Genomic DNA, 26,008 nt, shown 5'->3' with positions numbered 1-26,008 from the left:
AACCATAACTGACATCAGTGTCTGTCTCCCCGACTAGGTTGGAAGTTCCTTGATGGCAGGGATCATGTCAACCAACTCAAATAATGATTGTGGTAACTGTTAAGCACTTATTATATGCCAGGCGCTGTACTAAGGTGCTGGGGTGGATGGAGGCAAATCCGATTGGACGCAGTCCCTGTCCCACATGGGACTCAGGGTCTCAATCCCCAGTTTATAGATGAGGGAACTGAGGCCCAGAGAAGTGAAGTGACTGGCCCAGGATCACACGGCAGGCGAGTGGCCGAGCTAGGATTACAGACACACGCGTTGTGGACAGGGGTTGTGTCTGCTTATTGTTATACTATACTCTCCCAAGTGCTTAGTACAGTGCTCTGTACATGGTAAGCGCTCAATAAATACAACTGAATTGAATTGAATGGACAAGCTCATGCTCAGAACAGGGCTCTGAGGACAGCAAAACCTACAGTAAATACTATCGACTAGCCCGGGACGCTGATTGGGTCGGCTCGCTCAATAAGCCGCGCCCGGACTCTGGTCAACCCACTCTATTTCCCCCAGGGGTCTGCCGTCCTGCTCCCCCAGTCCCTCAGTGTCATCCTGGCCCAATCCTGGTCAAGGGCATCACACCTGGTGGACTGCTGGAAGCTCCTTGTGGGCAGGGAATGGGGCTACCAAATCTGACGTGCTATACTCTCCCACACGCTTAATCCAGCGCTCTGCACACAGTATTATTACTAAGTGCCGTTGAGTCGTTACCGATTCAAAGCGACTCCATGGGTATCTTTTCTCCAGAACGCCCCGTCCTCTGCCATAATCCGCCACCTTCCTAACGGTTCTTCCATGATCTTTGTAATGGTCTCTATCCACCTAGTTGCCGGTCTGCCTCTTCCACATTTTCCCTGGACTTTTTCTAGCATTAGTGTCTTCTCCAGAGAATCAGTCCTCCTCATTATGTGTCCAAAATATACTCATCTAAGTCGAATCATTTGGTCTTCCAGAGACAGTAAGCGCTCAATAAATACCAATGATCGATCGAGTGAATCGGAATGTCCACAGAGGGAACATTCAGCCCCGGTGGGCTGCCTCTAGCCTGGAAAGCTCCTTTTGGGTGGGGAACGTCCGTCAACTCGGACGCGCTATACTCTCCCAGTCGCTTAGTCCAGCGCCCGATGCAGAGTAAGCACTCAAGAAATCCCACCAACTGGCTGACTTTCCTGACCTGGACGACCAGTGGCTTCCGCAGGTGCCGATTCCGGAGCTTCCTGGGCTTTGGCAAGAAGAAGTCGGACTGCATCTGCAAAGGAAAACAGAATCAGCACAGTGAAACGTCTCCTGGGATGACCCGTTCCACCTGCCCCTGCGCTTTAAAGAGGGAGGAGGAAGCCAGTAGAGTCACTCCTTGGTTGCCCCTCTCTGCGGTGTACGCTGAACCAATTAGAGGGAAGGCCTGGAGAGGAAGTAGAGAGGCAGGCTGGGAAGAGGAGGAGAAGCTCGGCCATCTTGAGGCGAGGAGAAGCAAGCTGGTATGCCAGGACAGCGGGCTCCACGGAGAGCTCGTGCTGTGGGCCCTGGACGGATAAAGGGCACAATGAGGAATCAGAGAAGATCCCAAGAGGCCCAGAGTCCAGTGGCTAGGACGAAGCGAGGCTTCGGCCCTTAACGGGGAGAAGGATATGAACCCCGAGGCACCGACAGGGAAAAGTAATAATAACTGTGGTATTTGTTAAGCGCTTACCAGGTGCCAGGCGCTGTACTAAGCGCTGGGATGGATACAGGCAAATCGGGTTGGACACAGTCCCTGTCCCACTTGGGGCTCACAGTCTCAATCCCCGTTTTACAGAAGAGGGTACCGAGGCCCAGAGAAGTGAAGTGACTTGCCCAAGGTCACATAGCAGACAAGTGGCAGAGCTTGGATTAGAACCCATGATCTTCTGACTCCCAGGCCTCTACTCTAGGGGCTGGGGGAGACGGTCCAGATGCCGGGTCACTCGTGACCTGGGGAGCCCGGGCAGGGGCTTCCGGCAGCCCCGGGAAGGGGGCGGGTAGGCCAGTACCCGATGATGTCTATACCTCAGGGAGACGCCTTCAGCCGTAGATTGGTGGCAGCATGAGGGATGCAGAGGTTTGGGAGGTAGTGAGGAGGACACCCTAAAATCTGCAGTGAAATGAGAAATCTATAGACCTTAGGATCCAGTCCGGGGGCTCCTGTAGTGATTCTGGGGGGCAACGGGATGCTCTTCCAGCCTGGAGTCAGGGCTGAAGAATCTTGGTAACGTCCTACTGGCTACTGGCTCGACCCACCCTCCCTCACCCAAATGCCGTGTCGGGCCTCAGCTCCGACCGTGGGTTTGGAAAGCCAACTCTCAATCAGGCTGCTCTAAATCCTGCTGGGGCCGAGACATACATCTCGGGAACAGGACCTTGGAGAAACCAAATTATTATTATTATTATTGTTATTTTTTTACTTCAACAGGAGGGTGAAAACCTCCCCAAACCGGAAAGCCGGAACTGACATTCTTTCTCTAGGAGCCTCTCACCGTTTCTTGGTCTCCCTCCGATTTTAGATCTGGAAGCTGCCTGGCTGCCGGGGCCATTTCTGACTTAATATCCTTGTTTCTTTCTCTAGAACCCAATCCTGAGCTCTGTAAGCACTTGAAGCTCTTAATAGGTATGCAAAATAATCATGATGAAAAAAGAATCAAAAGAATCCCCCATCGTGTCCACCGACTGTTGTATTGTACTTTCCCACCTGCTTATTACAGTGTTCTGCACAGTAAGCCATCAATAAATATCACAGATCAAATGATTCTCCTTCAAGCATAAAAGACTGTGGTGTGTTGGGGTTTTTTTAAGGGAAGAAATCACTTTTTCACACTTAGGGACTTATTTTCTGCAACAGCAGATTTTTGGGGGTGTCACTACCACCCCTCAATGCCTCATCTGCAGTTTGAAATCAACGTTCCTACTTTATCCCTTTTTTAAAAGGTATTTGTTAAGTGTTTACCATGTGTCAGGCGCTGTACTAAACGCTGGGGTAGACAGCTAATCCGGTTGGACACAGTCCCTTGTCCCACTTGGGGCTCAAAGTCTCAATCCCTATTTACAGATGAGGTACTGTGGCAGAGGACGATTAAACGACTGGCCCGAGGTCACACAACAGACAAGAGGAGGAGTCGGAATCAGAACCCAGGTCCTCTGACTCCCGGGCCCAGGCTCTTTCCACTAGGCCACGTCCTGACGATTGGAAATACTTTGAACTTGTAAAATGTCAATTCCTTCCAAAGCATTCCAACATCAGTCGGCTTGCTGGATCCTCCCAAAGATCTGGTCGAGTAGGGAAAGGCGGGTGACATTATCCCATATGACGGATGAGGAGACCACTGTTCGGAAAGGCCGCCGGCAGACGTGGGATTGGGATCCCCTTCTGCCTCTTGCTGTTTCGAGCAGACCACACTGTTCCAGCTGCTCGGGGAGGAGAGTTTAGAGGAGAAGCTCCTCATGGGAAAGGAACAGGTCTCGGGCTTCTGTGCAACTTTCCCCAGCTCTCAATGATGCACACGGCGTGTTCAGTGGGTGCTCAATGAATACCCTTACTGTATTCAACGGTTTAGACCCTAGACTTTGGAAAGAAGGAGCATATTCAATTTCTCTGTTCCCTCATTTGTAAAAGAGGGATTCAATGCTTGAACTCCCTCCTACTTAGACTGTGAGCCCCATCTGGGACCGTGTCTGATCTGATTAACTTTCATCTTACCTCAGTGCTTAAAACGGTGGTCAACACATAGTAAGGGCTTCACAAAAACAATAATAGCACTTGCTTCTGAGTTGACATACTGTGAGTCAGTCCTGCTGTCACGGCGGGGTTGGGAAGGATGTTGGGGTGGGAGGCGGGGGGAAGAGGAAGAGAGAGAAAGGGGGAGAGAGAGAGAGAGTGTGTGTGTGTGTGTGTGAGTGTATATAGGGAAGGAGGACAGGACAGGGTGTGTGTCTGCATGTTTGTGTAGGGTGTGGAGAGGAGGACATGGGCAAGGTATGTATAGGGAAGGGGGATAAGGGCAGGATGTGTGCGGAGGATGGCAGGGGTGTGTTTGCGTTTGTGTGTGTGTTTCCAACACCCCCCCACCCCATCGCCACGGTACTCACACTGATGGTGTCCAGGTGCTGACGGAACGTCAACTCCGCTTCTTTGCTGGGAGAGAAGAGTTTCCCGTGCCGGCTGTTGGGGGGGAGGGTGGTCGGGACCGCAAACAGGCCGCCGTCCGAATCGCTGCTTCCGGAGCTGGATGGACCGGCCACCAAAAGAGGCCTGGGGGTGTTTCTCAAACCTACAGACAGACAGAGACATGAGGTGGGAATGGGGGGGACAGAGACAGGGAATGGGAGGCACCGGGAGGAAAATGGGATTGCTCAGTTCCTGCTGCTGAAGACCTAAGGAATCTGAACCCAGATCAGACCTGGCTGCCTAAGCTAAGTTTCTTCAAAAAGCCACAGGAATCCAGCGAGCCGCATCCATGGAAAATACGGGTCTGAGTTATGAGGCTGGAATTTCCCGTCAGCTCGCTTTGGTGGGTGCCCCTGCGGCGAGATAAACAGGCTACGGCCAACTTCTCGTTGCGGTTCCCGGTCCTTCTGGGTCAGAGCAGGCCGGCCGGGTGCGAGGTCACTCTGAGATCCGCGGGCTCATGTCCGCTGGTAGAGGGGGGATGGATTCAGACGGACAGGGGTGTGAATGGATGGAAGGGGAAGGGCCATCCCAGCGTCCCCCCGATGAGGCTAAAAGATTTCAGAGTCATAAATACTTTTGAGAAACGGCACGGCGTAGTGGCTACAGCCCGGGCCTGGGAGTCAGAAGGTCACCGGTTCTGATCCCGGCTCCACCGTTTATCTGCTGTGGGACCTTGGGCAAGTCATTTCACTTCTCTGGGCCTCAGTTACTTCATCCGGAAAATGGGGACTAAGACTGGGAGCCCCATGTGGGACAGGGATTGTGTTCAACCTGATTACCTTGTATCTACCCCAGCGCTTGCCCCTCTGAGGAAGGCACCTGGAGAGTCTCCAGTCCTCTACCAGCCTCAAATGCGGGAGGCAGAGTCCAGCAGAGGCCTGTCCGTTCTATTCCTAGCTTGCCCAGTGGCTAGTGAGTGGCAGGCCATCTGCTGCAAATCAAAACTCACATGTGTCAGGTGGCGGCATGGGAGTCGAGGGCGGAGACTCGAGTTGACTGAGCAGAAGGCGATGGTAAAACCACTTCCGGATTTTTCCTAAGAAAACTCTACGGATCCACTACCAGAATGACTGCAGGTGGAGGTGGGGCGTTCTGGGAGAGCTGTGTCCATGGAGTTGCTACGGGTCGGAGACAACTCGACGGCATGAGACAAGACCCCAGTGCTTACAACGATGCTTGGCACGTAGCAAGTGCTTTACAGAGGCCATAATTATTATTATTATTTTGCCTCTCTCTGTGTTCTCAGGACGAATGGCCTAGCTGGATCGCAGCTCAAAAATACATTAATAATAATAACGATGACAAATATTAAAAAAATCACCAAACGTCCAGCCAGAAGCCAGAAACTTCTCAGTCCCTGGGCAAAAAACTTCCATGATGATTGACAGAGACTTTGAAGACAAGAGAAGTGTGCCCGCCCGCTCTCTATGCCAGGGGTCACATGGCAAACTTGACTCTCGTCTGAATAGGTGGCACCACCAGGGCCAGGGGATGGGTTCTTCCACTTTTAATATGCCGGGTAGGGGCCTTTTTTAAAAAAAATTGTTAAATGCTTATTTTGGGTCAAGCAGTGTTCTAAGCACTGGGGTAGATTCAAGTTTATCGAGTCGGACACAGTCCCCGCCCCTCATGGAGCTCACAGTCTAAGCAGGAGGGAGAATAGGGATTGAATACCTATTGTGCAGTTAAGGAAAGTGAGGCACAGAGAGGCCAAGTGCCTTGCCCAAGGTCACACAGCAGGCAGGTGGCAGAGCCGGGCTGAGAAAACAGGGCCTTCTGACTCTCAGCCCCGCGCTCTATCCACTAGGCCGTGCTAGCGGATGATAGGAGAGCAGATAAGTACGAGTGAAGGACTGACGGCTGAAATGGAAGCGAGGCGGGGTCCTGCGGCTGGGGGGGGGGTGTCTCCCCACTGGCCCTCCCTTTCCCCCGCTGCCTCCCCCTCTGGACCGACTCACCTGAGGCGCCGGAGCAGGCGGCGGTGGGGGAAAAGGCTTTGTTGTTGCGGAGGGCGGACTGGCTGCGGGCGCAGCGCGGGCTCCGGGTGCTGACGGCCATCACCTTCCCCGGCGGGGTCAACGTCTGCTCGTCTGGGGTGGGCTTCGCCAACGCCGTGGAGGCCGCGGTCGCTGCAGTGCTCACCTCCGGAGCCTGCGGGGTCGGGGGAGACGAGGGACGGTCACAAAGCGTTCGGGAAGGGCTCGGCTTCAATGGACCTGTCTTTCCCGCACAAGTGACCCGGGCAGAAAGGGAAGGGAGAGCTATAACTGCCACAGTGGAATGGATCCGGGACGCGGAGAGGAAGCCGCCGCGGGGCAACGGCAGGAAACGGAGGGGGGAGGGGCGGCGCCGAGGCGGCGCGGGGCCCGGGACGGGGAGTCCAGAGACCCACCCATCCAGGCCACCGGCCTGTCGTGTGACCTCGGACGAGCCCGTCTCCTCCCCCTCCCTCCTAGACCGAGGGCCGCACGAGGGCAGGGACCGTGGCCCAACGGATCGTCCCGCCCCGGCACTCAGTCCAGCATTTGGCGTAGCTCAAGGCCTCAACAAAATCCCTCATCATCATCATCATCCTCGCTAGTCTGCAGAGGGTGGCCCTGAAATCACCAAAGGGAGCAGCTCCCGTAGGTGCCGCGGGGACGTCGGGGGACCACTTGGCCCAAGTGACGCTTTCAAGGCCCGGGGGCCGCTTCTCCTTGGGGCCTCAGTGGCCAATAGGCTCCGCCCGCCCCCGGGGAACATGCTCAACATGTCCCTCGTGCCCCCTGAGCCCTGAGCTCAAGGCTGACCGCCGTCACCCCGCCGGAGAGCCGAACCACCGATGGGCGGGGGAGAGACGAGGCGGGACGCATCCGGTTGGCGTCTGGCTCGAGGAGCCCAAGAGCCCGGACGGGAAGACGGGAAGGAAGCGGAGGGGGTGGAGAGGGTCGGGGGAAGGGAAGGGAAACGCTTACCGGTTTGGGGTTGACTTCCGTGGAGATGAGCTTGAGGAGGCAGCGGAGGAGGCGCTGCTTGGGGAAGGAGGGCACCGCGGGGTCGGGGCCCTGAGCTTCGGGCCCGTCCGGCCCGAGGACGGCCAGCCAGTCGTACTCCAGCTGCAGCTTGTTCGGCTTGCCCATCATGAGGTAGACTTCGGCAAGGGTCAGGCTCTCGGAGGTGCGGAGGCTCCAGCCCTCCTCCCGGACCTGCTGGGCCAGCCGGGCGGGGCCCTCCTTCGAGGGCCGGGCCGCGGGCGGTCCCTGAGGCGGGGGCGTGGACGAGGGCTCCTCCGCGGGGTCGCCGGCCTCGGGGGGGTCCCCGGGGGAGGAGGGGCCCGGCCCCGGGGCCCGGTCCGGGCAGAGGCACCTCTCTGGGACGATCAGGTCCTGGCAGGACTTCATATAGCGGGGGAAGGGGTCCAGGAGCGACAGCTCTTCCGGGTCGGGGATGCGGCTGCAGGCGCAGGCGGGGCCGCCGCCGGGGTCCCCCCCGGGGGGACCGTCCCGCCCCTCCGCCCCCGCGGCGCTCGTCCTCTCCCGGCTCCCCCCCGGGTCTCGGAGGCCGGGGGGCGGCTTGTCGGGGGGCCCGCGTTCCGGCGAGCTCTCCCCGGAGCTCTGGGAGGCGTCGGGCTGGGAGGTCCTGGCCGTCTCGGCCGGGCCGTCGGCCCTCCCGCACCCTTTGGCCTCGGCGGCTCCACGGGGGCACTTGACCTGGCCCCTGGCGGTCCCCTGGCCGCTCTGGATGCCCAGGATCTGGGCCGGGGGCAGCGGGTGCAAGTCCTTGGGATTCCCTTTGCACTTGCCGCTCTCCTGCCAGTGCACGGTGCAGAAGGCCTTGGAGTGGACCACCCGCGCCACCCCGGGCAGCGGGGTCAGGGTGCAGTTCTCCCCGGGGAAGAGGTGCAGCGTGGCCTTCTCTTGGGACGGCGGGCCCCGCCCTTCTCCGCCCACGGGGTCCTGGACCTGCCGCTCCTCCAGGGTCTTACGCTGTGCGGGCGCGGGTCAAGGAGGGGCACGCCCCGGGCCGGGAACGTGGGAGCCCGGCGACCACCCTCGGCCCTTCTGTGTCCCGTCCCGAGCTCCTACTTACTTCCTCCCGCCCCATACCCAGCTATCGGTTCTGCCCGGTCTCCCCGCTATGCTAGACTGGAACCTCGCTGAGGGTAGGGAACCTGCTCTGTCTCGTTTCCGCTGCTTTCGCCTAAGCGGCATGGCTTCATGGATAGAGCCGGGCAGTCAGAAGGACCCGGGGTCTAACCCCGGCTCTGCCACACGTCTGCTGGGGGACCTTAGGCGAGTCACTTCACTTCCTCTGGGCCTCAGTTACCTCATCTGGAAAACGGGGACGAGAGCGTGAGCCCCATGCGGGACAGGGACTTTGTCTGAGCTGATTAACTTGTATCGACCCCGTCTGGCACACGGCAAGCGCTTAGCAAATACCATGAGAATACTGACAGCTCCGTACAGTGCTTTGCGTCTGGTAAATACAACCGGTTGGGCGATCGTGGGCCCAACTCCCTCGTCGGACTCTGAGGTCCGAGGGAAGGGATGGGTGTCTGGCTTCGGGTGGGACCCCCTGAGGGCCCGGCCCAGGTGCGTGATGGGCAGTAACAGAGATAGCAACAGCACCTTCTAAGCACTCACTGTGTGCAGAGCACCTTATTAAGCTCTGCAGGAGAATACGCGGGGGAGAATAAGGCACGGTCTCTGTCCCACCATCAGTGACGATGATGATGACGAGTCGCTATTGCGGACAAGAGATGGGGAGGAGGGAAATCCCTTCCAACCGTGCGGAGAAGCAGTGTGGCCTGGTGGAAAGAGCACAGGTCCCGGAGTCAGAGGACCTGTGTTTCAAACCCGGTTCTGCCACTTACCTGCTGCCTGACCTGGGGCGAGTTCACTTCACTTCTCTGTGCCCCGGTTCCCTCACCTGCCGACTGGGGATTCGGCTTGTTCTCCCTCCTGCTTGGACTGTGAGCCCCATTTGGAACCTGATTATTTTGTATCAAACCCATCGCTTGGCACGTGGTGGGCGCTTAACGATTACCACGATGATGATTATCACTACGGTAATCCGGAAGCCCGGGATGGGGACAGGTGCCCAGAAGACCCTCAATAAAGATGGCTTTCTAAGGAAGCTGCTGGCTCGTTTGCTACCCCCGGCCAGACTCCGGGGAAGGCCGACTGCCCGCCCAGCCACTGAACGACAGGGCACTGAGCACAGTGGGCCCAAGAGATAACCATCGGGTGGATGGGTGGGTGGGACGGCCACGGTTCCCAAGGCCCGTCTGGTCCGGTCTCCAACCCCTTCACTTATGGAGTGGAGGGAAGGAGGGAGGGAATCCTGACAGAAAGGACCATCCTGAAAGAACCCTGGTTCTAAAACCATCCAAACCCCTCGGACCCAATGGAGGGAGGAGGAAGAGGAGGATTGGGAAGGGGAAGAGAAGAAGGAAGAGGATTAGGAAGAGGATGAGGACAGGAGAATAAGGAGGGGAGGGAGGAAGAGGAGGAAGAGGATTAGGAAGGGGAAGAGGAAGAAGAGGATGAGAGGAGAATGAGGAGGAGAGGGAGGAAGAGGAGGAGGATTAGGAAGAGGAGGAGGATTAGGAAGAGGAGGAGGATTAAGAGAAAGAGGAGGTAGAAGAGGATTAGGAAGAGGAGGAAGAGGATTAGGAAGAGGAGAGGAACCGTCCCGATCCTGGGAGGGCAGACTCCATCATGGACTCCCAAGCCCTGCGTCTGCGTCATTGCTCTCCCACTTATGCCCAGGGCGGGCCCGGCTAAGTCGCTGCCCACCGCCTACCCCCAGCTCCTCAGTGTCGAATGGAGCCCGGGACGCTTGCTCCGGATCACCGGAAAAGGGCGGGCAACATCCTAGAGCACTACGCTCCGCTTTCTCTCTGTGTCTGAGGGAGTCCCTCTGCCAGGTGAAGGATACAATGCGTACTTCTTGCAAGGCCCACTTCTGCTTCAGGAACTCGATGAGGCTGGAGACCTTCCGGTGCAACTCCACGATCATCCTGTCGGGTACGGCCAACGGGGGGGAGAAGGGGGACAGCGATGAAGGAAGGGGCGCAAGGCGGGACCCTCACCTCTGGCAGCTCCGCCCGGTCAAACCCTGCTGCTGCCGACCCTTTGAAGGGCAGTGACTTTGGGGAGTGGGCTCCGGGTTTGAGAGGGCACACCTTGAGACTCCCTCCACCCGGCACCCCCACCCAACCTGGGGCCCTGAAAATTGGGGAGTGAGCGCTTTAAGGAAACGCTCATTTAAAGGCATAGGAAACAGTCGCGCTTCTCACAGTGCTTGGGACCGAGTCAGTCGCGGGGGAAAGCACGAGATCATCCCCTCAGCCACAGACCCGGGCCCCTGTGAAGCTCACAGTCAAAGAGCAGATGGCATCTCCCCGTTTTACGGATGAGAAAGCTGGTACCCACAGAGAGATTAAGTGGCTTGCCCATAGTCGGGGCCCAGTGGGCCAAGGGAAGAGATGGCACCAGGCCCCGGGTCTCCCAATTCCCAGGCTCACGTTCTTTCTACTACGCCACGCTGCCTCTCACGAAGGTGAGGCGGGGTTGGTTACAGAGGCGGGAGATGGGCCCCCATCTACACTCTCATCCCCAGACATTTGGCATAGGATTGGACGATCGGGCTGAAAGCTGGCCAAGTTCTTTCACCTGTAAAACGGGGATTAAGACAGTGAGCCCTATGTGGCACGGGGACTGTGTCCACCCAGATTATCTTGCGTCTACCCCAGCGCTCGGTACTGGGCCTGGCACATGATAAGCCCCTAACAAACACCATTAAAAGAAAAAAAAAGACTAGCAGAGCTGAGAGGGATGAGGAAGGAGGTTTTCTGGGGAAAACGAGGAGAGAGATCAAGAGAAGCTTTGCAGCACTTGCCGCTTCGATTGTGAGCCCTCTATGGGGCAGGGTCTGTGTCTTATCTGTTCATCCCTAACCCAGCACCTACTGGGGTACCAGGCAAAAAGCTTGGCCTAGTGGATAGAGGCCGGGCCTGGGAGTCGCAAGGACCTGAGTTAATAATAACAACTGTGGTATCCGTTAAGCGCTTACTTTGTGCCGGGCATTGTACTAAGCACTGGGATGGATACAAGCAAATTGGGTTGGACACAGTCCTTGTCTCACAGGGAGTTCACAGACCCAATTCCCATTTTACAGATGAGGTAACTGAGGCATAGAGAAGTAAGCTGACTCAGCCAAAGTCACACAGCAGACAAGCAGCAGAGGTGGGATTAGAATCCATGACCTTCTGATTCCCAGGCCCGGGCTCTTTCCACTACGCCATGCTGCTTCCCGGCTCCGCCACGTGTCTGCTGTGTGTCCTTGGACAAGTCACTTCACTTCTCTGGGCCTCAGTTCCCTCATCTGTAAAATGGGGGTGAAGACTGTGAGCCCCATAAGGGGTTAGCTTGCATCTCCCCCAGCGCTTAGAACAGTGCCTGGCTTAAATACCATAACAAAAAAATCAATACCCTAATCGCTACTGCGCTTTATTGATTTGGTGCTCGTTCCTTCCCCTGGGCACCTTGGTCTTCCTTCCCAGACCACAGCTCCCCTCGTTTGTGCACTGACCCAGCTCTCCGATCACCCCGCCTGTGCCCCCCCGGTGACGGGCTCCGGCTCTCTCGAGCCCACCTGTTCCCAGAAGGGGGTCACTCCCATCCATCAGCCTCAGAAGCCAATGGAGCCCACATCCTCCCTCTGCCACCCCAAGAAAATCCCTCCCCAAGTCTCCCTCTATTGGATTCTGTCCTCGGCCCATTTTGTACAAAAGATTTTTATTTTCCTCCCCTTAGGAGGGGTTGGTTTATGGTAAGCTCTTAGTAGGTTGTAGGCACTGTACTAAGCACTGGAGGAGATACAAACTAATCAGGTTGGACACGGTCCATGTCCCACATGGGGCTCGTGAGCCTTTAATCCCCCATTTTACAGGTGAGGGAACTGAAGCCCAGGAAAGTGAAGTGATTTGCCCAGTCACCCAGCAGCACACAAGTGGTGGAGGCGGGATGAGAACCCAGGCCCTTCGGATTCCAAGGCCCATCCTCTCTCCACGGAGCCACGAGGTCCACAGTTTGAGAAACTCTGCCGGGACAGAACGGTCACGGGAAGGACCGACCCCCGTCATTCGGACCGCTCTCTCCCCCGGCCCTCCCCCGCGCCAGCCTCTGGTGGCGGGGTCACCTGAGACGCGGATTCTGGGCCAGGCTCTGTACCCGGGCCCAGGCGTGGTTGTTTCGGGGCTGCAGCTCCACAGGGACCTTCAGGGGAAGACGCACCGGCTTCTGGTCCTCCTCGTCACTCAGGCCTGGGACGAGAACAGGATAACAGACTCACTCTGACCGGGGTCATCCGTGAGGGCCGGGACCGGCCCAGCGCCTCTGTCCACAACTCCCCCCGAGCCTGGGTGGGTGAGTGGCCGTGAGAGGGGAGAGCAGCAAGGTAGCGGCAGGGAGGCGGCACCCCGACGGACAAGGGGACGGTTCTTCGAATGCGAGACGATTCTCCACGGAAACCCCGGCATTCTCGGCACGCCACCTCGAAGCACAATCCTGTTTAAGGTCTCCCCCTCCTTGGGGCCAGAATCAGGGCTGAGCAGACACCTGGGAGTTTCCCTGCCGCATTTTGTAAGCTCCTCGAGGGCAGGTATCTTGTCGACCACTCCTTCTGTGCCCCCACTTCCAAGCCTTATTGAAGGCACCTCCCCTCCAAGAGGCCTTCCCAGACTAAGCCCTCCTTTCCTCTTCACCCACTTCCATCTGGTTGCCCTGACTTGCTCCCTTTATTCACCCCCCTCCAAGGCCCACAGCACTTATGTACATACCTGTCATTTATTTATATCAGTGTCTATCTCGTTGTGGGTGGGGAATGTTTCTGTTTATTGTTCGACTGTACCCTCCCAAGTGCTTAGTCCAGTGTTCTGTACACAGCACTCAATAAATACCCCTGACTCCTCCCAGGGAGCTCAGAGCAGTCTTCTCTACACACAGTAGGCGCTCAATACATACTACCGTCTGAATGGACGTATCAAAGCAAGGACCCCTCCCTGACAGTCCCTCACCATCCTGGTTAGGTCACGGTGACTTTTTACGTGAAGCCTTGTGAGCGGCCAGTGACAAACCTCCCTCCATCCTCCCAGGATGGACTTATTCAAGGATCCCAAACTGGCTCATCTCGGGGGGGGGGGGGTTGACCTGGACGATTCTGGCCACGTAGGCCGCCGTTCCCCGCTCCCCCAAGGGTTCACGGGGGTCTGGAGGTTGGTGGCCGGAGCCAGCGGAACTAAACCCCGACAGTCTCTGAATTCGCTCGTGCCAGTGAGTCCGGGGGTGTGGGGAAAGGGAGCCGACTCTCCCAGGCACAGGGAAGAATGGAGGACACCGCACCCCCCCCCCCTTGGGTCTCCCATACATACCGTCTGGGTCACAGAGTTTCTTCAGGGCCCGGCACATGGGAGCTTTAATGCGCAGATTTCGCCCTTTGTAGCGCACAGTGGTGGCCCTGCATTAGGAGGATCAAAAGACAAAAGGAGAAAAGGAGATGGACTTTTAAGGAGTTCTGTGGGGCCCGGCCGGAAGGCCGATCGGGGAAAAAGGACCGCATAACTGGGAAGGACCATAATGTCGGGGAAGCTATAGTTGCCCCCATTGCTCCCACCAATCCTAACCCTCCCACGCCCCCGCTGCCCCCAGAAGCTGCAGGCAACTCGGGAGGAGGACCCCAGTCACCAACAATGATATCTGTTAAGCGCTTACTATGTGCCATGCACTGTTCTAAGGCCTGGGATAGATACAAGGCAATCAAGGTGGACACAGCCCCGTTCCCACATGGGGCTCCAACTCTCAATCCCCATTTTCCAGATGAGGGAACTGAGACCCAGAGAAGCGAAGTGACTTCCCAAGACCACACAGCAGGCACGTGGCCGAGTCAGGATTAGAACCTATGTCCTTCTGACTCGCAGGCCCGGGTTCTTTCCACTAGGCCACGATGCTTCAGAGATATCTAATCTCTACCCGTACGTGCCGAGAGTAGGTCTAAATATGCGTGTAAGTGTTAGAGCTAGTAACGTGGAGTTGTGAAAGGGCCCTGGCGGGCTAGGACAACTGGCTGGACGTGAGACCGTAAGCACAGCCCACTACAGTTGCGAAATCGGAGTCACTTACCCAACCTGAATAAGTTCGTTCAGCTTTGTGGCATTCTTATCGTCCATACCTTCAAAAGAGAGACAACACACCGATGAGAAACCGGGGTCGAATAAGAGAAGAACAGCTCGGACACCCCCCGGAATAAGTTACATTCAGTAAGCTCCTATCTACTACGTCATTCTGCGAGTCTTACAAAGTGGAGAAATAGAAGCCCAGAGAGACGAAGTGGCTTGTCTGAGGTCACCTGGAAGGCCGGGGCAGAGCTAGGAAAGGGATCGGGGACCACCGGACAAAAACCCGGGAACCCGGTGGCTGGAGAGCGGGGAATTTTCATCGCTGGCTTCCGCTGAACCCGGACTAGTGCAGAAGGAGGACGGGGGCAACCAAGATGGCCCTCCGGCCTCTTTACCCCACTCGAGCTCTTCTTCAAAAAGAAGAAATGACTCAACCTGGGTTCCAAAGAAACTGGGGTCCCAGATAAATACTTCCCGGCTCTGGAACCAGACAGAGCGTGAAGTTTCTTTGGATCATCTGGGATGCCAAAGTGATTCAATCCCAGAGGAAAAAAAACAATAATATTTGCTAAGCACTTACTCTGGGTCAAACTCTGTTCGAAGCACTGGGGTAGATAGAAGCTGATCAGGTTGGATGCAGTCCCTGTCCCACATGGGACTCCAGTCTTAAAACCCATTTTACAGATGAGGCAACTGAGGCCCAGAGAAGTGAAGTGACCTGTCCAGGTCACACAGCAGACAAGTGGTGGAGCTGGGATTAGAACCCAGGTCCTACTGACTCCCAGGCCTGTGATCTCTCCACTATGCCATGCTGCTTCCAGAGCCCAGTACTCGGCCCGACACCTCATAATTGCTCAACAAATACTGTCAGGAGCAAGGTATTTTAAGTGCTTAACTCCAGCATCTGCTCTTTTGTTAACAGTCGTAATCGTGGCATTTGTTAGATGCTCTCTATGTGCCAGGCCCTGTACTAAGCGCTGGGGTGGATCCAAGCAAGCAAATCGCGTTGGACACAGTCCCTGTCCCTCATGGGGTTCACAGTCTTAATCCCCATTTTCCAAATGAGGGAACCGAGGCTCAGGGAAGTGAAATGACTTGCCTCAGGATACACAGCAGACAAGCGGCAGAGCTGGGATTAGAACCCACGACCTTCTGACTCCCAGACTCGGGTTCTATCCAGTTGGGCCTGCTGCTTCCAGAGCCCGCACACCTTGTAATTGTGATAAATACTGTCGGGAGCAAGGTATTCTAACTGCTCAACTCCAGCCCCCCTTCTTTAGTTCTGGCCTCTCTTGAAGCCGTACGTTATCCGAGGGCCAGTCTGGAAGTCGGGAGAGGGTCCCAAACAAAAGTCGCTCCTGGGGACTTCTGTTAACCGAGCCACCTTCCGGAGGGGGTTGGGGAACGGGAGGGGGAGTTGGGGCAAACCCCATCTGCAGCAGCGAATTGTACTCACACCCCCCGATCTTCTTCCGCAGCTCCCCGTAGCAGATCAGCCCATACAGCTCCTGGGACGATTTCTTCAGCCCGCGGGAAAACACTGAAAAGAGAAGGGGTTTCGGGGAGTGGGGAAAACAAAACCAAAAATATACCATCAACTCCCAAAGGTGGATCAGACGTGCGACTGACAGGAAGAGAAAATGAGAAAAAGAAAAAAAAAAAGCCAAAAACCAAAATCCCCAACAACTGGGACCAAGGAGTGGAGTGAGGAGAATTGGAAATAAATCGAAAAAGACACTCTCCCCTGCCACAAGTGAAGCAGACAGACCAGACAAGTGAGTAGTAAGGATCATGGGCTGTGAAACCATTATTTTTTGGGGGGCGGGGGCATGCGAATAGAATAAAAAACCTTCTCAAAAACCCACCCTAGCAGTGCCACTCCCCATCAAAGCTCAGTACGATCAAGAGACGGGCCAAGGGGAGTGAGATCGGGACACGAGACGTAAGCTCCTTGAGGGCGGGGGAGACAGACAGTACCCACTACCGGACTCTCCCTGGATCAGTCACTGGTATTTTGCTCCGGGCCAAGCCGGGGGAGCTTCCACGCATCACTTAGATGGGACTGGGTAAAGCACCTCGGGGAAGGAATGGCGAGCAATGGAGGTCCTGCAAAGGATCCTGGGAGAAAGGACACACCGACAGGCCCCGGTTCTTGGCGGCTCAGCTTTCAATCTGCCGCCTGTCACCCTGCCGGGGGGTGCGGTCCACGGGGCACCAAGCCGGACCGGTGAATTGGAGTGGACTTATTATAATGCCTACAGCTCTGGGTGGTTCAGGGGCAGGTTGGGGGGCGGGGGATGGCGGATAGAGCCCGGGCTGGGAGTCGGAGGGTCTTGGGTCCTAATCCAAGCTCCGCCACTTGTCTGCTGTGTGGCCAGGGGCAAGTCGCTTCACTGGGCCTCAGTTTCCTCATCTGGAAAATAGGGATTCAATACCTGTTCTCCCTTCCTCTTAGACGGGGAGCCCCATATGGGACAGGGACTGTGTAAGACCTGATGATCCCAGAGCTATCCCAGTGCTTAATATCTTGCTTGGAACATAGTGAGTGCATAAATATCATTATTATTGCACTCCCAAGCCATTAGAACAGTGCTCTGCATACAGTAAGCCCTCAATAAATACAACTGAATGAATGGTTATAATTATTATTGATAATAACTACTGGTTCCCTCTTCTGAATCTCTGTTCACACATGCATTTCTTCTGGCTCATGCAGCAGGAGGATGGGCGTTTTCAAATTTTCAACACAAGTGCCCGCTCTGTGCTGAGCCCCGCACTACGGGCAAAATATTCCGACACTGTCGATCCCTGAGTCCCCTGAGGGACTCACAATCGGGAGTGGGGGGAGGAGGCCACTGGGAAAAGAGAAACAGAGGAGAGACATGGCTCAGGCAAGCAGGGGTCACCCAAGACCCAAGGACTAGACCCAAGGAGGGTTGAAAGAGCTGAGGACAAGCCAACGGACCTCAGGGGAATTCACCAAGCCACTCTGGCTTAAACAAAAAAAAAGAAATCAAACACAATCAGGGGTTTGGATTTTGACTGTGTTTCGATTTTTCCAAAGCGCCGGCTCAACGGTGACCCCCATTACCCTTCCAAGCATCTTCGTACGGAGCACAGGGGCAGATCTGGATATCCCCCATTTCCCAGAAGAGAAGCTAGAGACCAACTAGAGGTGTACAAAGCCATCTACGTCTCTCTAGCTGCAGATGTCGAATTTTCTGTTCATTTTGCATGGTCCGTGACCTTGCTGTTGTCAGGGAATTTGTCTGTTGGTATACTGTACTCTCCCAAGCGCTTACTAGAGTGCTTTGCACACAGCAAGTGCTCAATAAATACGACTGAATGGATGGATGAATGTACGCTGCTCCTTCCGGCTTTGGGCAAAAAATGGAAAACACAAGACTTCCACATTTTTCTTAATGGTATCTGTTAAGTGCTTACCATGTGTCAGGAGCTGGGGTAATAATAATAATAATAGCATTTGCTAAGCGCTTACTATGTGTCAGGCACTCTTCTAAGCGCTGGGATAGACACAAAGTTATCAGGTTGTCCCACGTGGGGCTCACAGTCTTGATCCCCATTTTAAAGATGAAGTAACTGAGGCCCAAAGAAGTGAAGTGACTTGCCCAAAGTCACACAGTTGACAGGTGGCAGAGTTGGGATTAGAACCCACGACCTCTGACTCCCAAGCCTGTCATCTTTCCACAAAGCCACGCTGCTTCTCGGTAGATACGAGATGATCTGGTTGGGCACAGTCCCTGTCCCACATGAGGTTCACAGTCTTAATCTCCACGTGAAGCGACTCCCCCAAGGTCACGCGGCAGACAAGAGGGAGACCTGGGATTAGAACCCAGGTGCTCTGACGTCCAGGCCTACGCTGCTTCTACTAAGCCACACCGTTTCTCACTAATCCCCAAAGTCTAGGCAACAGCCCAATCCTTGGTAAGCCCTGCTGTCAGGGTCATTTTTCCACAAAAACGTTCAGTCCATGTTTCCTGACACCTGAAGAAGTGATTGCCCATCCATTCCCACATCGAACAGAAATTCCTCTCCATCAGCTACAAAGCAGTCAATACCCTTACCCCCTCTTACCTCACCTCACTGTTCTCTGACTCCAATTTAGCCTGCACACCTCACACCTCTAATGCCAACCTCCTCACTGTACCTAGATCTCGCCTGTCCCATCGCCGACCTCTTGCCCACGTCCTGCCTCTGGTCTGGAACACCCTCTCTCTTCCTATCCGAGAGACGATCACTCCCCCCACCTTCAGGGCCTCACTGAAGGGCACATCTCCTTCAAGAGGCCTTCCCCGACTAAGGCCCTCATTCCTTCTCCCTTCACTCCCTTCTGTGTCGCCCTTTTACATGGATTTATTCCCTTTATTCACCCTTCCCTCAGCCTCACAGCACTTACGTCCATATTGGTCATTTATTTACTCATTTATATTAATATCTTATCTCCCCTCATCTAGACTGTAAGCTGGTTGTGGGCAGGGAACGGACCTACCAACTCTGTAACATTGTACTCTCCTAAGAGTCTGCACACCATAAGCGCTCAGTAAATAGGATCGGTGGATTGAAAGCTATGACATAAGGAGTACTCTCCTACACTCGTGCATCGGGTTTACACATGTGTGGTCTACATGAAGACACACACGCATTTACTCGACAAGGGTATACACGACTACTCACGGGAGCGCGAATATGTACACGTGGAGCGCCACGCTGCAGTCACCTGAAGCGGCTGAACGAGGAGCAAATCCAGCCACGGCACAAACTACATCTGTACTCCCCACAAGCCCTCTAACGAATTGGACCGTGGACGAGAGAGGACACGGGGACAGGAGGCCCGGACCGAGGCTCTCGAGACCTCGTGCAGCCTCAACGGGGAGCTCGGGGGGTTCCGAACGGACATTCGGCTGGAAGGAAATAAAATGAATCTCGTCGTGGGGTCAGGGAAAGAGCGGGAGGAGGTAAAATTCCGGAGCGGGTGCGAATAGAGAAGCGGTGGTTCTAGGTCCCTGCCAAATCATCCAGAAGAGCAGCAGCGGGGATGAGAATGAAAGGGAAGGATGGGAAGAGGAGTCAGCGGCGGGGAGAGAACAGGGAGAAAGGAAAGGAGGAATTGACGAGCAGAGTGACGCAGCCTAGTGGATAAGGCCCGAGCCAGGGTGTCAGAGGGACCTGGTTTATAGTCCAGTGCTCGGCCCACAGTAAGCGCTCAAAAGATACCACCGACCGATTGCCTGATGGGGCGACAGATGGAGGAGTTAGATGTGGCCGGAGAAGAGCGCGGAATCCCCTAGCAGCGGGCGAGGGCTCACAGACACCGAGGATGGGGACTGTTCTTATTGCCGCCACCGGAAAACTGGACCAGAGGAGGAATTTCATTTTTTCCCTTGTCTGGTATAAAATGACCGGACGAGATGGCCCAGCAGATGGAACTGGAAGAGGGGACCGAGGGGTCCAGACCAGATGGGGGGTCCGGACACACAATCAGCAGTTTATCCATCCATCCATCAATCAGTGCCATTTATCGAGCGCTTACAGCACGCAGATCCCCGGCCTGGTACACGTGATGATCTACTGGAATCCGTTCAAGCTGCGGGGAGGGCCTCCTGAACCTAAAGCTCTCGCCCGGGTGAAGGAAGCCCATTTATCGGCGGGCCCACCGAGGCTCGGGATAACCCTTCCTCAGACCGGGCTAGTGAGAGGCTCTCGTCCCTGGTCCCGTCCGACGGGTAACGTTTCTCCCTCGCCCTCCGGGTTCCCCCCCGCCGGCCCTGGCGCACCCCGGGCAGAGGTGGGGCAACGACCCCTCCCAGGCACTGACCATTGTCGAAGTCGATGTACTTGGTGATCTTGTGCCAGGTACGATAGTAGAAGTGGCGAACCTGCTCTTTGTTTTTCACCATGCTGGCCGGCTTGCCTTTCTTCTTGTACTTTAGGGCGATGTTGTTCTGGATGGCTTCGAAGTCTTTCCCGTGCTGAAAGGCAGAGCCTGGGTTAGAGGGGCGGAAGGGAGCCAGGGTGCTTGCCCAAGGGCGACCCCGGAGGGGTTTCGCCAACTCCGCGCGGTGGGAAGGAGGTGGGCCATGAAGACGAGCAACCTTCTCTCTCTCTCCCTCCGCCCTCCCATAAAATGGAATCCTTTCCCCTAGGTCCACGTGAGATCTTTGAGTAAGAGAAACTCTGGGGTCAAACCATGGGGGCGCGGGAAGAGCCCCACCAGCAAAAGAGGAGGGAAAATAATAAATCAAAGTGGTGCTTGTTGAGCATCTACTGTGTACAGAGCACTGCATTAAGCACGGTAAAAAGGGAAACTTCCCACTTACCGTCTCGAGGATCTGCCGGGACCTAGCAGGCCCGAGAACCTCTTGGCAAAGAATGCCAGTCGAACAACAGAGGAGGACCCGGGGAGTTTTCCGCACAGTGGAAGAGAATTATGGGACAGCAGAAGGAATTGGGGAGCAATCAAAATTCCCCATCCGAACCCCCTAGCGGAAATTCCTGGTCAATTCAGCTCCAACTACACATGGGGTGAGAGAGGGAGGGGTAGAATGATCCAACGGTAGAATTATCGTTGGTCCTTCCGGAGGAAGGGTTAATAATAATAATAATAATGTTGGTATTTGTTAAGCGCTTACTATGTGCAGAGCACTGTTCTAAGCGCTGGCTAACACGACACGAGGGAGTCACGGCCTGCACCTCTGGCCTCGTGGACCGGCCGGGGCCCAGTTCGCCCAAGTTGGGGGGAAAAGGGCACGAGATTTCTCCCAGACGTGGCCCTAGGCTGGGGGGTCTAGTCTCACATCAGGAAAAATCGAGGTTTTTTTTAGTTCCAAAATGTCATTTGGAAGGACTTCTGGGGAACGATGGGGGGATGCCTCAATCTCAGAAGCAGATACTTCAAAGCTAAACCTGAGCACCGCGCCCTTCTGAAAAACTCCAACGCCTTCGCTAGGAACCGACAGGGCGTTGAGCCCTTTGAGGGCTCGACCTATGCTCGAGGGCAAACCACCGAAAAGAAAGACTGAAAGCCAAGAAGGGATGAAAACTGAGGCAAGAATTTGGGAGAAACTGCAAGAGAATGTGTACGACAGGCAGTGAGTCCTGAGTGGGCACTGTACTAAGCGCTGGGGTAGATACAAGCTAATCGGGTTAGACACAGTCCATGTCCCACATGGGGCTCACAGTCTTCATCCCCATTTTTCAGATGAGGGAACTGAGGGCCAGAGAAGCAAAATGACTTGCCCATGGTCAAACAGCAGGCAAGTGGCGGAACTGGAATTAGAACCCCTGACCTTCTGACTCCCGGGTCCGGGCTCTACCAACTACGCCATGCTGCTAACTAGCTTTGTTCCACTCCGATGTTTAACTCGGACTCAGGGGGGAGTTATTATATGGGAAAAAGGAAGAGTTAACTCAAAAGTCACATGACTGGGGAGAGGTGAATTGCAAATGGGGAACGGGGATCATTACCCACACACACTCAATGTGTTGATGACGATGAATCATAATAATAATAGTGTTTGTTAAACATTTACGGTTATCAAGCACTGTACCAGACGCAGGAAAATCAGGTCGGACACAGTCCCTGTCCGACATGGGGCTCGCAGTCTAAGGGGGCAGGGAGAACAGAAATGACAATGGATTTCCATTTTCCAGATGAGGAAACTGAGGCCCAGAGAAATGAAGCGACTTGCCCCGGGTCACAGAGCAGAGATTAGCAGCCGTGTCCTCTGAACCCCAGGCCCGGGCACCGACGCCCTCCTCAGCTCCCAAGGTAGAAGGAAACAAGACACGTAATCGGTCAAGGACGGAAAGGCCGTGACTTTTGAAAATAAGGACAAGAGAGTAGAAAAGTCCCTAAGAAAGAAGAGACACCCCAAAAGGGGACGGGGAAAACGGAAGGGCATCCGGAGAGGATGGGGCAAGCGCTGAGGCCAGTGAAGAGAAGGGAGCCGATGCCGAACGATGAGAAGATCAGAGGACCCGGGGGGTGGGTGAGGAGATTGGCAGCACAGAAAGAGAAATGGACTGCAAAGATCTCTCGGAGGAAAACCCCCAGGGTGGAAAACCTCCAGGGTGGGTCATTTGGCCAATGAGGGACATCAAGAGTCTTCTTAGCCAACCATCAGAGCAGAAATGGTCTGGACTGCAATCGGCCGGCCGCTGAGAGGGCCGCTGTGGCATCTGTCAAGTGCTTACTATATACCAGGGACTGTACTAAGCGCTGGAGTGGATATGAGATCATCAAATTGGGCACGACCCAAGACACGCGTCTCCAAGAGTCGAGTGAAACTCTTCTTCTATCCTGCCGACAAAGGTCAGGCCACCAGAAAACGTCTTGGCCGCTCTCGCCCCGGCCCCCCACTTCCCTCCCTCTAAGCTTCTGCTGGAGCCTCTGTGAAAACTAGTCCCCGGAGGTCATGCCATCTGTGATTTCCCCAAGACCCTCCCCCTTAAAGAAAACTTTCTCCTGCTCGGAAACGCAAGCGCCCAAACGTTTTCCTATCGGGAAAGGGGAAAACGGGAAGCGGCGGATGAAAAAAACCGAGGGTGCTGTTCCTCGGGATGTCGTCGGCGATTCTGAGGCGGCTGCCTTCTTGGGGATGTCTGGATCGACGGATAAAGGCCGATATTCAGGGTGCGGGGGGCCCCCGAGAAGGAGAGGACCGGTTGGGAGAAGATCTATCGTTATCACGCACGCATCAGGGTGTCTGCCGTGAGCGGAGCCTGGTGCCAAACGGTTAGTGGACGGGATCCTTGCTCGCGGGGCGCTTCCCCTCCAGCCCGCCTGGCCCAACAGATGCCCGTCCTCGTCCCCTTTCACCCACCTCATAAAGCCCCTCGAAGAAAGTGTTCTTATCCTCGGTGCTCCACGATTCCCACTGCCTCCTGACCTTCTTCCCTTCTTCCTTCTCGCCAGCCGAAGAGCCTGGGTTCCTGGTGGCCGACTTGGAGCCGGCCGCGGGCGGGCCGCTGCCGGGGACGGGCGGCGCCCCCGCGGCTGACGACGCCCCTCCATTATCCGCTCCTTCGGAGAGAAAACACAACAGGGGGCCGGGCCGTCGATTGGGTTCGCCTCGGGGGAGGACCGGGCCAGGGCGGTCTACTGGACGCCTCCTCCGCAGGCCCGTCCAGTCGATCCGAGGACCGTCACGGAGTACATCATTCTCAACCGCCCTTCCGGGGGCCTGAGGGGGAGGACGTGCCTCTGGGAATCGAGAGAGCTGAGTCTGCCGGGAGAGGAAGGGCCGGGCCGATGGCAGGGGGAGAGTTTTGGGCCCGGAGTGATCGGTGGGGTGGACGGGCCCGGCGGGCATCCCCAAAAATGACCGGCTTGAGTCGCCATGCCTGATCCGGTCACCGTCCGCTTCATTTGGCTGCAGGTATTTTGACGGCCAAGGGGTCCCGGGTGCCTGGCACCTAGTAGACGCTTAACAAATACCATAATCATTATTATTAGAAAGCCTTTGCGGGTACTCCGCAGTGTGCTATACGCCCCCATCCCTCAGCTTGCTGCCATTTATTCATTTATCCCTTCAGCTGTATTTACTGAGTGCTTACTGTGTGCAGAGTAACTGTACTAAGCGCTTGGGAGAGTACGATACACCAACAGACATATTTCTTGCCCACAACGAGTTTACGGTCTAGAGGTGGGAGGAGACAGACATGAATACAAATAAATGACAGATCTGGACATGAGTGGTGTGAGGCTGGGAGGGGGGAAGTACAAAGGGAGAAAGTCAGGGGGACACAGAGGGAGTGGGAGAAGAGGAGTGGAGGGTGTAGTCGGGGAAGGCCTCCTGGAGGAGACATGCCTTCAATAAAGCTTTGAAGGTGGGGAGAGTAACCGTCTGTAGGATCTGAGGAGGGGGAGCATCCTGGGACAGAGGCAGGCCGTGGGCAAGAGGTCGGCAGTGAGTGAGGTGAGACCGCCTGCTCACACACCGTGCTCCCTGCTCCACTGGAAACGGGCCGGGCAGGGGTGGCTTGCAGAGCGGGAGTGGGGCTGGGGAAAATGCTGGCACTCCTACCGGGCCCTCCGTGCGGGTTCACTGTCCTGGGGACAAGAGATCCAAAGCTCGGCCGTCGCCCCGGCCCCCTGGGGCTGGGCGGGAGGCAGGGGACCCTCCGTAGCCTTCGTATTTCCACCGGTCTGATTCTAATGGATTTGATTTTCAAGTCGCCTGACTGCTGGGGAGAGATAATAATAAAACTACTCACGATACTTGTTAAGCGCTTGCTATGTGCCAGGCGCCGTTCTAAGCGCTGGAGTAGATTCAGGTTAATCAGGTTGGACACAGTCCCTGTCCCACGTGGGGCTCACACTTTTACCCCCATTTTACAGATGAGATAACTGAGGCCCAGAGAAGTGAAGTGACTTGCACAAGGTCGTAAAGCAGGCACGTAGCGGAGCTGTGATTAGCACCCGGGTTCTGACTCAGTTAAGTCACTTCTCAGAGATGGGAGAAGGCGGTTAAAGCAAAAAACAAAAAAAAAGCCTGGGGTCATTTCAACAAAATAAAGGAATACTTGCCCAAAAAACCCCACGACCAATGAAGAAATAGACCTCACTGCCCAGCCTGATTTTCAAATCCTTGAAACAAAGGGTAAATGGTATTTGTTAAGCGCTTAGTACGTTCCAGGCACTGTATTAAGTGATAGGGTGGATACGAGCAAATCCAGTTGGGCACCAGAGCCCCGTCCCATGTGGGACTCACAGCCTCAATCCCAATTTTACAGATGAGATAACCGAGGCACAGAGAAGTGAAGCGGCTTGCCGAAGGTCACCCAGCAGACAAGTGGTGGAGTCAGGATTAAAACCCGTGACCTTCTGACTCCCACCACACCCAGGCTCTCTCCACTACGCCATGTGGTTTCATGGCGAAGCAGGGGGGAAAAGCAGCACCAGGCACGGTAGACGTTGAAAAGGACGGCGCCACGCAAAAAAGTCCGTGTCTGAGGGGTGGCCGGGACTGTGTGGACCATCTTGGCCCTGTCAGAAGGATGCCTGGACCCAGGATCCGACGTCAACCGGAGCACAGAAGCAGGACGATACAGTGGACAGAGAGCCAGGCCTGGGAGTCGGGAGGTCTCGGGTTTTGATTCCGGCTCCGCCACTTTGCTGTGTCACCTTGGGCAAGTCACTTCACTTCTCTGGGCCTCGGTTCCCTCCTCTGAAAAATGGGGATTGGGACTGGGAGCCCCACGTGGAGCTGGGTCCAATCCAATTTGCTTGGATCCACCTCAGCGCTTAGTATAGTTGCTGGCATGTAGTCAGAGCTGAAAGAATACCAGAATTATTATTATTACTATTAAGATTGCCCACATTGTGGAATGGGGATTTAGGCATCTACCCAACTCTGAGGTAATGTTCCCAGGGGGGAAAGGGGCACACCTAAAAGGGGGCACCCTGAAGGGAAGGGGTGAAAGCAGTGGGTCCGAGCGGCTGCGGGCTTGGTGAACCCAGACGGGGCCCGTTTGAGCGGAGAGGCAGCGTGAACGATTTCAAGACAGAGGGGAAGCCCAATCTCCAACGGCGCGCCGTGGCACGGGAAGGACGCTGCAACGAGACAGATGGGGCTGGTGGGCGGCAAGCAGGAGGGATGCTT

The 26,008-nt window shown here is 55.6% G+C and overlaps 1 protein-coding gene across 1 annotated transcript in view; it reads right to left on the bottom strand.

Moving 5' to 3' along the window:
- Positions 1–26,008, bottom strand: part of CRAMP1 (cramped chromatin regulator homolog 1) — a 50,858-nt gene that overhangs the window by 13,532 nt on the left and 11,318 nt on the right. The window contains exons 3-13 of the mRNA XM_029049011.1: positions 23,228–23,427; positions 20,221–20,374; positions 15,841–15,924; positions 14,389–14,437; positions 13,641–13,726; positions 12,410–12,533; positions 10,145–10,226; positions 7,180–8,190; positions 6,184–6,376; positions 4,144–4,325; positions 1,220–1,294 (exon numbers count right to left, since the gene is read on the bottom strand). Of these exons, the coding sequence (XP_028904844.1) occupies positions 1,220–1,294; positions 4,144–4,325; positions 6,184–6,376; positions 7,180–8,190; positions 10,145–10,226; positions 12,410–12,533; positions 13,641–13,726; positions 14,389–14,437; positions 15,841–15,924; positions 20,221–20,374; positions 23,228–23,427 (2,240 nt within the window). The remainder of the gene's footprint in view (positions 1–1,219; positions 1,295–4,143; positions 4,326–6,183; positions 6,377–7,179; positions 8,191–10,144; positions 10,227–12,409; positions 12,534–13,640; positions 13,727–14,388; positions 14,438–15,840; positions 15,925–20,220; positions 20,375–23,227; positions 23,428–26,008) is intronic.

Source organism: Ornithorhynchus anatinus, chromosome 21 (assembly GCF_004115215.2).
Source record: "Ornithorhynchus anatinus isolate Pmale09 chromosome 21, mOrnAna1.pri.v4, whole genome shotgun sequence".
NCBI classification, from domain to species: domain Eukaryota; kingdom Metazoa; phylum Chordata; class Mammalia; order Monotremata; family Ornithorhynchidae; genus Ornithorhynchus; species Ornithorhynchus anatinus.
This window is presented reverse-complemented; position numbering and strand designations above follow the sequence as displayed.